Raw genomic sequence first — 12,236 nt, 5'->3', positions numbered from 1 at the left:
TGTATTTCCTGCAGACGCGCATAAGAAAAATCTTTTCAATATTCTTACGTTCTGTGCAAGGAAGAATATCTTGCTAGGTTGGATATCAGAAACCCCCCCAGGCCTGTCGGGTTGGCGGAAGATTGTTATGGAGCATATTCCCCTGGATTTTCTCACAAATATGGTACACCACAAAACTGAGAATTTTTACAAGACATGGCAACCCTTTTTGAAATACCTGGACACAGATTTACCTGTCACACTAACAAGGACTTTTATATAGCCATAATAATTGTGTTTCATGAGTCCAGGGAGGAGGAACTGTGAATGTATGAGTGTTTTGTTTGGCTGGGCTGAGTTATTACTATTTATTTGTTTGTTGTTAGGTATTTATTTAGTTAGTTAAATAGCTAGTTTAGGTTTTTTTTAAATTTTATACTTCTCTATATATGTTTATACATTCGTATAGGAGGATGGGTTGGGGAATTTTTTTTATTATTTGGGTTTAGTTTTGTACTTTTTTGAATTGCATTGTTTTGTATTTGTTGCAATATTTAAAAATCTATTTTTTCTTAATAAAAATATATCATAAAAAAAAACTAGATACAGTCGAAAACCTACTTAATTGGCTTAGTTTTAATGTGTGTTCAATTCACGCACCAGCCAAACTGTGGTGGCCCTCAAGTTAAATCAACACCAGTCATCTCTCTCCAATGAGAGCAGCCCAGTGGTCCAGTCAGACTACAGAAACTTTAACAGTACCCTGGTTAAACTTGAAATCTGTTTTAGCCAGTGGCGACCTGGGAGTAGAAAGAAACGGGGGCACTCCTCCAATCTCAGTTGAAACAAAACATAAGAAAGATAATAAGTGGCTCAAACTCCATTAAATTATAGCTTTATAAATATTTTATGTGCTGTCTGAAGAAGCTGTGCTTGGGATCAAATAGCAGCAGAGATAGGGAGAAGATATGGAGATTCAACAATGTCTCAAATTTAATTAGCAAAAGAGACTAGCCCATGTACTCCAGACTGGTTCATACTGTACTGAGAAGAGCCAGAACCAAGGCCAGGGAGTAATTGCCAGAGTTAACAAACTACCACTGAAAAGGGGGCTGCTAGAGTTGCATAAATGAACGAACAGCAGTGTATTTAATTTGAACGTGTATCTTGAATTCCACTTACCATTCAGAAGACAAATTTGGTAACAGTGCACTGAGTTAAGCAAGAGATAGAATTACGAACACAGCTAGTTTACAAATTGATAAGTGTTAGTGATTGAATTGAAAAGAACCATTGCCTGTTTCAAAGTTTTTTTTGTATGATCATTCATAATCACTTGGGACTTTCCAACAAATCTTACCTCAACGATTTTGTCATCTAAATCTTCAATTCGGTGAATAATTTGGCTACCACTGGAAAAATAACAAATATCGTGGTAAGTAACCTAGAGTCACAACATAAGTAGTTTTTTTTAGATTTTTTTAGATTCCACAGTGTGGAAACAGGCCCTTCAGCCCAACAAGTCCACACCGACCCTCTGAAGAGCAACCCACCCAGACCCATTCCCCTACATTTACCCCTTCACCTAACACTACAGGCAATTTAGCATGGTCAATTCACCTAACCTGCACATCTTTGGACTGTGGGAGGAAACCAGAGCACCAGGAGGAAACCCACGCAGATAGTGGAGAATGTGCAAACCTCACACAGACAGTTGCCTGAGGCAGGAATTGAACCTGGGTTTCTGGCGCTGTGAGGCAGCAGTGCCAACCACTATGCCGCCCATATTAAAGATCAGTTAAAGATTGATCTGCACTTTAGACCAAGATGTGGGTTTGTGCTGCCCTAACACAGGGCACCATATCTTGACTATGAGACAGCAAGATCTCTGGGAATAGGTAAGTGCAGGGTCAGAATGCAGCAACACATTGCTCACTCACTGAGGTCTCCGCCAGTTGCATCATCAATCAGTAAGTCACATCTTTATGCACATTCACAGATTATTTTAATATAATTGGGCAGTACACACTTTAGCTTTCTTCAGAAAGGATGAGAGAGGGCCACTCTCATCCATCATCAACATCGAAATAGAGAATTAATAGTAGGGTTGCAGGAACAAATTATGCACATGTCTGGCCTATGTTTTATAGATGATGCAGGGAACTCCAGGATTTGGGAAAGATCATTGGTTCCTACTATGTTGGAACTGTGGCCAGGATCGGAACTACTATTAGATTACTGATGGTAGAAAATAGAACATTCAGAACCAGAAATGACAGATCATTTCTCCAATCCCCAAATTTATCTCCTAAAGACATTCCCCAACCAACTCCCAGAAACGTGACACAGCCATTTTGTTCCCACTTTCCTTGCCACTGAAGTACTCACATACTGGCCTATTCCCACCAATATTTCCTCAACAAACACTCACTATTCCCAGTCACACCAACAAACTCTACAACTTCCACAAGCAACCTCACCCTTCCATTATTCATCAGGCTTTCCTGCCAAATTAAACCCCCAAACCCTTTAATACCCAAGGCAGTCAAATCCAACTGTCCAATTCATTCTCTATACACCTTAATATCTCACTCTCAACCTCTTGTTCATTTTCCATGTTCTTGAGCAATCAATTTCATTTCCTTTAGGGGCTTACAGTCACAAATGTATCATGCTGAAAAAATGCAATTCTAATCATCCTCTATATAAAATTGTTCCTAACCTCTCCATTAATTCCTAATTTATATTTCCTATCTTGCCAAGCAGAAGGTACTCTGTTCACCTTAACAAAATCCCAAGATATACATTAGGTGCCCCCCGCTTACTTTTCTGTCTTTTTAACTATACCACGTACATCTTAGCACTACCCAGAGAATCTATGATGGGCACTTATCATTCAAAGAGACCTCTTCCCTTATACTCTCCTCTGTGAAGTCTTATGTTCTCCACCATTTGTTGCTAATTAATTTAGGTTCACTTGATTGCCGACGCTTACCCAGTCAGGTTTTATTTTTGATTTGATTTAAGGTCCAGAAGGCAGCTTACCTATAACTCTCATTGTCCACGATGCTTCGCCCACACTGTCCATAGGCATTGTTTCCCATACTGAAAACTGAAAAAACACAAACCAAATCCAACAAAGCTCCCAAAATTTCATCAGAAAGCACTGATGTTTGACAGGGCTAACAAATGCAGTTTCTAAAGAGGAGATTACAAGGAAAGAAGAGGGGTGCTGTGTTCTACCAGAGAAAAAAGCACAAGTGAAACAAATGAGGCTAAAGGCTGATAAGTCCCTGGACCTGATGGATGGCATCCTGGGATTTTAAAGAACTATAGAGATAGCAATCTTCAAAAGAATCCTCAGATTCAGGAGAAGTGCTAGAGGACTGGAGAACTCCCACAGTATCATATTTATTCAAAAAGAGAAGGGAATTTTTAAAAAAAACTAGTTAGCTTAACATCAGTTACTGGGAAAGTGCTAGAGTCTATTGTAAAGGATATAATAGCAAAGCAATTAGAAATAAATATAAAATGAAGCAGAGACTGCGTGGCCTCATGATGGGGAAATCACGCCTGACAAAATTAGGGTTCTTTGAGGAAGTGACACCCAGGAGTGAGGAGGTGACACCCAGGATAGATAAAGAAGTCGCCAGTGGATTTCCAAATGGTTTTAGTAAGATACCATATGTAAGGCTATTCACACTATACTAACCTGTGGTGTTCTGGTTGTATATCAGCGTGGATAAAGGTTTGGCTAATTAATAGAAAACAGAGAGTTGGGATAAAGAGGGCATTTTCACAATGGCAACCTGGAGGGACTGTCCAATGAGGAGGGGCCAAGTAGGTCAGACTTGTATTCATTGAAATTTAGGAGAATGAGAGGAAACCTTGTTGAAATATGTAAGATTCTTAGGAGTTTGACATTGGAGAGTCTAGAACCAGAGGGTATAATCTCAGACCAATAGGTCATCCTTTTAAGACAGACAAGGCGGATTTTCTTTCTCTCAGAAGGTAGCCAATCTGTGGCATTTACTGCAGAGTGATGGGGGGGGGGGGGAGATAGAGAATGCTGTTAAGTACGTTCAAGGCTGAGACAAACAGACTTTTAAATCAATAAGAAAATAAAGGGTCATAAACTAAAACAAATTGCTGGAGGAACGCAGCAGGTCTGCCAAAAGAAAGGCCACTGGTCTCAAAACATGAACTCTATTTTTCTATCCACAGATGCTGTGACAGCTGTTGAGTTTCTACAGCAATTTATGTTTTGGTTTTAGATTTCCAGCATCTGCAGTTTAGGGAATCAAGGGGTATTTTGGGGAAAAAGCAGAAGAGTGGAGTTGAGGATTATCAGAGCCTCACTGAATTGGGACAGCAGACTTGAAGGGCTGAAATGTTCACTTCTACTCCTACATCTATCATATTATTAAATAATACAACGTTCAAACTTTCTTACATTTGAATTCCTCATGACATCACATTTTGTTAGCTCTATCATTATCTTCATTCCTACAACTTTCCTTCTCTCCACTACTCCCTCCCCCCCACCTCCCTCTCTCTCTCCCTCCCCTCCCCCCTCCCCGACCATCCCATCCCTCCTCCCCCTACTGCCTCATCTCTTACATATTTTACGCTACTTCCTTTGGCCTCCAACTCCCACTTTCAACATCACCACTTGTGGCTGTACCTTTGGACAATAAGGTCTGGAATTCCATTCAGAATGTCTCTTCCTTACCAAAGTGCTCTTCTCCTTCACCCCTAACCTTCCTGAATGACCAAGCATTCAAAAGGCACCCAGACTGGTGCACACCTGGCTAGAAGAGTCGACTGAGTGTTGAACTATAAAATCCCATAACTGAGTCAGGGTCACTGTTGTAATTTGAAATAAATACATCCCTTACAGAGTTAGTGCTCTGAAACAATCTTGTAGCAAAACCACAAACACTGGGACTCAGCAAAAGTACATTCCACAAAGGAAGAAAAATTCTAAGAAAAGAACAAACCAACCATCAGTAACCAAAAAAAGTTAAGGAGAGTTTGGAGTTGAAAGAAAAATCATATAAGGAGGCAAAGGTCAGTGATAGCCATCAAGATTGGGATAAATTCAGAATCCAGTAAAGGAGGACTAAAAGATAATTAAGACAAAGAAAATAAATGAGGACAAATTAGCGAGGAAAATAAAAATTGACAGTAAGAGCTTCTTTTAATATATAAAGAGCAAGAGAGAAGTCAAAGTAAATACAGGCCCCTTAGAAAATTAAAGTGAGGAGATGGCTGTGGGGAACAACGAAATGGCAGAGGAGTTAAACAGATATTTTGCATCAGCCTTTACAGTGGAAGATACTTTGAACATCCCATTAATACTAAAAGGTATGGGGGTTGAATTAAGTACCAAATCCATCATTAGAGAAGTAGTATCAGACAAACTAATGGGCTAAAGGCAGATAAGCCTCCTGGATCTTAAGAGCGGTAGCTCCACAGATACTAAATGCATTGGCTGTAATTTTCTAAAAATCTTTGAATTCTGGTGAAGAACCAGAGGATTGGAAAACTGCCAATATGAAACTCATTCAGAAAGGGCAAAAAACAGGTAACTGCAGGCAAATTAGCCTAATATCTATTGTTGGAAAAACATTGTGATCAATTCTTAGGGAGGTGTTCGTAGCACATTTGGAAAACCACAATCTGCTCAAGCAGAGAATGGCTTCCATGAAAGGGAAATTATATAAAATTTATTAGAGTTTCTTGAGGAAGTCTCAACCAAAGTGGATATAGGGGAACCAGTAGGTGTGTCATATTTGGACTTCCAAGAAAGCATTTGACAAGATATCTCACAAAATATTAAGATGAGAGCCCACAGTATTGGATGTAGAATATTGGTATGGACAGAGATTTGGCTCATGGCAGTGAGTGGGGAGAAGGAACTCTTTTTCAGGTTGGCAACCTGTAACCAGTAGGGTTCCACAGTGATGACTGCTGGGACCACAACTGTTTATAATATATATTAATGACTTGCAGGAAGGAAGTGAACATACGTCAGCCAAATTTACAGACGACCCAAAAATGTATGGAAAGACAGATTGTGAGAGGCATACAAATAGCTTATGGAGAGACGTTGATTATCTAAATGGGCAAAATATTGGCAAATGGAATATAATTTGCAAAGACATGAAGTTGTTCATTTTGGAAGGGAGGACAAAAGAACAGAATGATTTAAATAAAGGCAAACTACAGAAAGCAGCAACACAAAAGGACTTGGGGTACTTGTGCATGAAACACAGAAACCTAGCACACAGGTACAGCAGGTAATCAGGAAGGCTAATGGAATGTTGGCCCTTATTTCAAGGGGGTTGGAGTACAAAAGGAAGGAGGTCTTACAGCAGTTGAACAAGATGCTGATGAGACTATATCTGCAGAAGTGAGCAATGTTTGATTCATTATTTATGAAAAGATTAATTCATTGGAGGCAGTTTAGAGAAGGGTCATTAGGCTGATCTCTGGTATGGATGGATTGTCTTACGAGCAAAGGCTTAACAGGTTGGGACTCTACTCAAAGAATTAAAAATAAGAGGTGATCTCATTGAAACGTAAAGATTCTTAAGGGACTTAAATTGCTAATGTTGTCCCTTAAGAATCATGCTCCTTCAGTAAGGAGCATGATAAGGTTCCCCATGGTAGGCTGATGGAGAAAGGGAAATCGCTTGGGGTCCAAGGTGTACTAGCTAGATGGATAGAAAATTGGCTGGGCAACGAGAGAGAGAGTACGTTGTCTGTGATATACATAAATGATTTGAAGGAAGGTATAGGTGGTCTGATTAGCAAATTTGCAGATGACACTAAGATTGATGGAGTAGCAGACAGTGAAGGGGACTGTCAGAGAATGCAGCAGAATATAGATAGATTGGAGAGTTGGCGGAGAAATGACAGATGGAGTTTAATCCAGGCAAATGTGAGGTGATGCATTTTGGAAGATCCAATTCAAGAGCGAAATAAACGGTAAGTGGAAAAGCCCTGGGGAAAATTGAAGAGATCTGGCAGTTCAGGTTGATTTTACCCTGAAGGTGGCAACACAGGCCAATAGAGTGGTGAAGAAGGCATATGGCATGCTTTTCTTCATCAAACTGGGCACTGAGTACAAGAGTTGGCAGGTCATGTTACAGTTGTATAGGACTTTGGTTCGGCCTCATTTGGAACGCTGTATACAGTTCTGGTCGCCACATTACCAGAAGGGTATGGATGCTTTGGAAAGGGTGTAGAGGAGGTTCACCAGGACGTTGCCTGGTATGGAGGGTGCAAGCTATGAAGAGAGGTTGAGTAGATTAGGATTATTTTCATTAGACAGATGGAGGTTGAGGGGGCACCTGATTGAGGTCTAGAAAATCATGAGAGGTATAGACAGGGTGGACAGCAAGAAGCTTTTTCCCTGAGTGGGGGACTCAATTACTAGGGGTCACGAGTTCAATGTGAGAGGGGAAAAGTTTAAGAGAGATATGTGTAGAAAGTTCATTACGCAGAGGGTGATGGGTACCTGGAACACGTTGCCAGCGGAGGGGGTAGAGGCAGACATGATGGACTCATTTAAGAAGTATCTAGACAGATACATGAATGGGCAGGGAGTGGGGGGATACGGATTCTTGGAAAATAGGTGACAGGTTTAGATAGAGGAACTGGATCAGCACAGGCTTGGAGGACCGAAGGGCCTGTTCCTGTGCTGTAATTTCCTTTGTTCTTTGTTTGACTTGACCAGGTAAACACAGGAGCAACTAGGAACAGAGTGCATAGTCTCAGAATTGAGGACTGCTAATTTAAGACTGAGATGAGGATGAATTTCTTTTCTCAGATGGTTGAGATTCTTTGGAACACCCTGCCACAGAAAGCTGTAGGAGTGGAGTCCTTGTGTATATTTGAGGCTGCGATTGAAAGACTGATCAATACGGGAATCATGGGTTATGGAGAAAAGGCAGGAATGTGGACGTGAGGAATGTTGGATCAGACAGGATCTGATTGGAATAGCACAGCAGGGTCAAAGGTCCGAACAACACGGTCCTGTTCCTATTTCCCATGGTCTTATAAGGAAGTGACTGACAAAATCTTTGTGAAACTTACAAAAGAGTAGCATGGATGGGAAACAGATAATGCAATACATAAACTAATCATGGCTAGGAACAAACAACAGGCTTGTGAGTCTCACTCCAATACTTGGAAACATAACAACAATGAGAACAGTAAGAGATTTCAGGTGGATATGGACAGACTGGTGAAATACACAAATACACAGGAAATTAAATTTGATGTACAGAATGTAAAGTGGTGCATTTTGGTCAGAAAAACTATGAGAGACAATGCAAATGAATTTTCAAGGGAATGCCAGAACAGAGAAACGTCCAACAATACGTACACAATTTTCTGAAGGTAGCAGAACGAGTTGAGAAAGCTATGGAGGAATATATGGGAGATTTGGTTTTATAAATAGACTAAATGGAACAAAAGCAAAGAAACTATGGTCATTGTTTTTAAATTACAGGCTGGTGACACAATTCGGGGCACTTTAGGAAGAATGTCAAGACCGTTCACAAAACACATAAGAAAATTACTAATGTGGCACCAGGAGTGAAGGAGTTCCAGTGAAATGCAAACACCAAAAAACAAAAGTTTCTATCTTTAGAGCTGAGAAGGTTAAAGGGAGATTTGAAAGAGGCTTGCACATTCATCTGACAGAATAAGGAAGAACTATTTCCACTGGGGACAGATCCGTAATCAGAGAACAGAGATTTATGATAACTGCCAAAAGAACTAGAGGTATTTATTTTATTGCAGTGCTGTTTAAATGTGATGCCTTACAGGGTAGTGGAAGCAAATTCATTTGGAATTTCCACAGGGAACAGGAGAAAAATTACAAGGCTTTGGGAAAAAAAAAGTAGAAAATGGGCCTAATTGGACAACTCTTTCAAAGAACTGTTACAGACATAATGGACTGAATGGCCTCCTGCTATGTGCAATTCCACAACTGGCCTGGATAAAGTGTTTGACGACTTCTTGAAAGGGTAAATCAGGATGGAGAGAAGTTTAAATGTAATTGGTTGGTAGTACAGAAATTAAACAATCCAAAAACAGACAAACAGTTGAAGCTTTTCGTCTACTTTAGGACCAGGACTCGAATCTTAAAAAGAGACACCATTTTAATACAGCACAAAAACGGTTGCTGATTGGTTAGGTCATCATTGGAGTCACAATTTCGGACAAGCTTAACAGGCTGCAATCTTTCCCTGTGCCTTCCTCTCCTGTTTGCAGTGGCATTAAACAAAAACTAAACTACTGCCCCTTGAAAGGTATTTGAACAAGGCTCAGGGTCAGGTTGTACCACCTTCAGATCATTTACACAAGGATTATTCCTCCACCAATTGGCAAAATTGCAACCATTTAAATAAAAACAACTAGTCACAGGTTAAGGGTGAATGATGGAAAGCAGGAGGCCTGTTAAACACAGAGGATACAGGTGAAATCAGTTGAAGGAAAGAAAGAAGATACAGACCTCCTTCATTATCAGTCAGCAGTAGCGAATGTGCTCTCCCACATGACACCTGGATTACACGGGTTTCCTGAGGCCTCCCCAGAGGTAACGGCACTGGCGATGGTTCCAAAACAAACTCATAGCCCTTTGCTGAAACAGGATTCATAACAGTACAGGAACAATACGTGCTTATGGAGCATTCTTGCATTTGAAAGTCTTAGTTCCGATTTACTCAAAATACTTTTGCCACACAACATTGGCTCAAACATTCACACAGACTGGTCTTACACACCGTCATAGAATTCCTGATAAGAACTTAGGCTCTAGAGTTTAAGGATTAGTTCTCTCATTGGTTACTCTTTATAAAGGGAATTACTGGAAGTACTGTAGCAGGGATTGGTATTCTAATGAAATGATTATCCATAATCTGGAACAATTGGTGAAATTATTGAACCATTATTCTCTGCCCAATATATTGGGATATGAGCAGGAACACGGTTAGTTGCCAAGGAGCTCACATTCACATTTCCATTAATAGTACATCTGTACAGACCAGTTACAGGTGTGCTCAGTCCTCGAGATCCCTTACTCAATGCACACATAAAGGAATAAAAAGGGACAACAGTGAACCCACTATAGTCAATTTGACTGAGATTGTGAGCGAGTTAGACTTTGATGCACATGATGTAGCTAGTCAACATTACATTAAGACTCTAATTAGACCACACAGGAAATGGTCATTTGCTCAGTCTGCTGTCCACATGAGTGCATTGTGCTTCATACATCATAGGGAATGTTCTAGAAGATTGATTGGACTGCTACTTTGCTCAGTGCTGGGTGTGTTGTTTTCTGAATTTTACAGTGACCATATCTTGCTGGGGAGTCTTCATTAGTTCATAGGAAGGCAGCCACTTTTGAGACAGATCAGAAAAAGTGCCGGTAATATGGATTTCAGGGAAATCTTCTATCTCAAAGTGGTTAGAATGTAAAACTTATTCTGTTGAAACAAATAAGTGCATTTAAGGGGAAACCTTAATAAACTCACAAGAGAAAGGAATTTAAGGATAAGCTGACAGGACAGGACATAAAGTCAGGCTGAGGAGGCTCTTGTGCTGCATGTTTGAGGTCATCGATACCCATACACAAAACACAAATCTTCAATGGAATAAATGCAAATGCTAAACATAGAACATTTGCCATTTCAAGGTCACTGCAACTCACTCCTGTCTGCCCGACTCCGGTGAAATCCAATCTGGGAATCTTTGTTCAAGCCCATTCCCCAGACCTTGGTAATGTCATGGGTTTGTGAAGCCAATAAAGTGAACCCATAGCCACAGGCTGCAGATGAGATCTGTTAAAACAACACAAAGGTTGCATCATGAACATTTGTGTCTTGGAATGGTTTGAAAAACCTATTTTTCAACAACTAATGGCACATTAGATTTAAAACAATTTCCTGGCCTCACAGACAGTCCAGCGACAGACAGTTATTTAGCAGCGTTGTTGGTTGAATAGGGAAACTAACCTCTCCCACATGTTCCTGCCCTCTTCCCTAAACTTTCCCCACACGCCCACCTCATTCTCAATTTCTCCACTTGCCTGTCATTTCTCCTCTTCATCTTACCCCCACTTTCCCCAATGCACAAATGATCATGTCATTTTGTGACATTTGCATGCATTCATGTGTTTAAGAGAAAAAGAGATTAAAATCAGTTCTCTCTTAGCAATGCCATGTTTTTAAACAAGTGAAGCTGTCAGTTTGGAGATGAGGATGGGATGGCCAATTAATAATTTGAGGTTGGAGGAGTTTCCAGTTGACCGAGAGTATGTTCTTTATTTGAGAAAAAGGTTTAAAATCCGATCTAAAATCAGTCTGTAAAATGTGGATGGAGTGGCTTCGAAGATGTCCACACCTAGGGGAATTATTACGTGACACGGAGTATGGTCACGACTTTCATATATGGAGCAACTAAGAATGTTTTTCAATCCAATAATCCGGCTGTGGAAGCCCAGACAGGTATGAGACACTAAAGAGTTTGCTTGCCTCACAAAGTCAAAGGACACACGCTGAAGGTAATTTGATTCGGCTTGAGCAGCTCAACCATCCCTAGTTTTCAGAGATTACAGAATAATGTTTTGGTATGAGGAATGAATTGCCCAATGAGCGGCATGGTGGCTCAGTGGTTAGCACTATAGCCTCACAGCACCAGGGACCTGGGTTCAATTCCAGCTGTGGGCAACTGTCTGTGTGGAGTTTGCACATTCTCCCCATGTCTGTGTGGGTTTCCTCTGGGTCCTCACACAGTCCAAAGATGTGCAGATCAGGTGAATTGGCCATACTAAATTACCCATAGTGTTACTCAGAGGGAAATGGGTCTGGGTGGGTTACTCTTCAGAGGGTCGGTGTGGACTTGTTGGGCCGAAGGGCCTGTTTCCACTCTGTAAAGAATCTAATCTAATAACTGAAGGGTTGATTGAGGTTTACATGCCAAAAACATTTCTTGTTCAAAGGAAGGCAAGGCCAGATCATTGCAAGCCATGTCCATTAACCTAGACTCAAAAGAAAGAGAGCAAAAACTGAAAGGAAGTAGGCAGCTAGTGTGCAGTCAGTGCTGCATATTTATTTTCTCAGAATTAAAAGCCAATCTTCATTGTGATAGGTAACCATTCAAAGCAAGATTCTGATTATTTGTAGGAGAAAGTGAGGACTGCAGATGCTGGAGATCAGAGCTGAAAATGTGTTGCTGGA

General features: G+C 40.6%; 1 protein-coding gene across 3 annotated transcripts in view; it reads right to left on the bottom strand.

Moving 5' to 3' along the window:
• The window catches only part of rcc1l (RCC1 like), a 64,373-nt gene that overhangs the window by 50,342 nt on the left and 1,795 nt on the right, over window positions 1–12,236 (bottom strand). For all 3 annotated transcript variants that reach the window (XR_006315838.1, XR_006315837.1, XM_043718878.1), the window contains exons 2-5: window positions 10,709–10,838; window positions 9,509–9,637; window positions 3,025–3,091; window positions 1,340–1,391 (exon numbers count right to left, since the gene is read on the bottom strand). Coding sequence is in view for 1 of the 3 variants with exons in the window: in XM_043718878.1 (XP_043574813.1) it covers window positions 1,340–1,391; window positions 3,025–3,091; window positions 9,509–9,637; window positions 10,709–10,838 (378 nt within the window). In the remaining 2 variants the exon portion in view is untranslated. The remainder of the gene's footprint in view (window positions 1–1,339; window positions 1,392–3,024; window positions 3,092–9,508; window positions 9,638–10,708; window positions 10,839–12,236) is intronic.

This window comes from Chiloscyllium plagiosum, chromosome 28, assembly GCF_004010195.1.
Source record: "Chiloscyllium plagiosum isolate BGI_BamShark_2017 chromosome 28, ASM401019v2, whole genome shotgun sequence".
NCBI lineage: Eukaryota > Metazoa > Chordata > Chondrichthyes > Orectolobiformes > Hemiscylliidae > Chiloscyllium > Chiloscyllium plagiosum.
The sequence above is the reverse complement of the archived record's forward strand: the minus strand, read 5'-3'. Positions and strand labels throughout refer to the sequence as shown.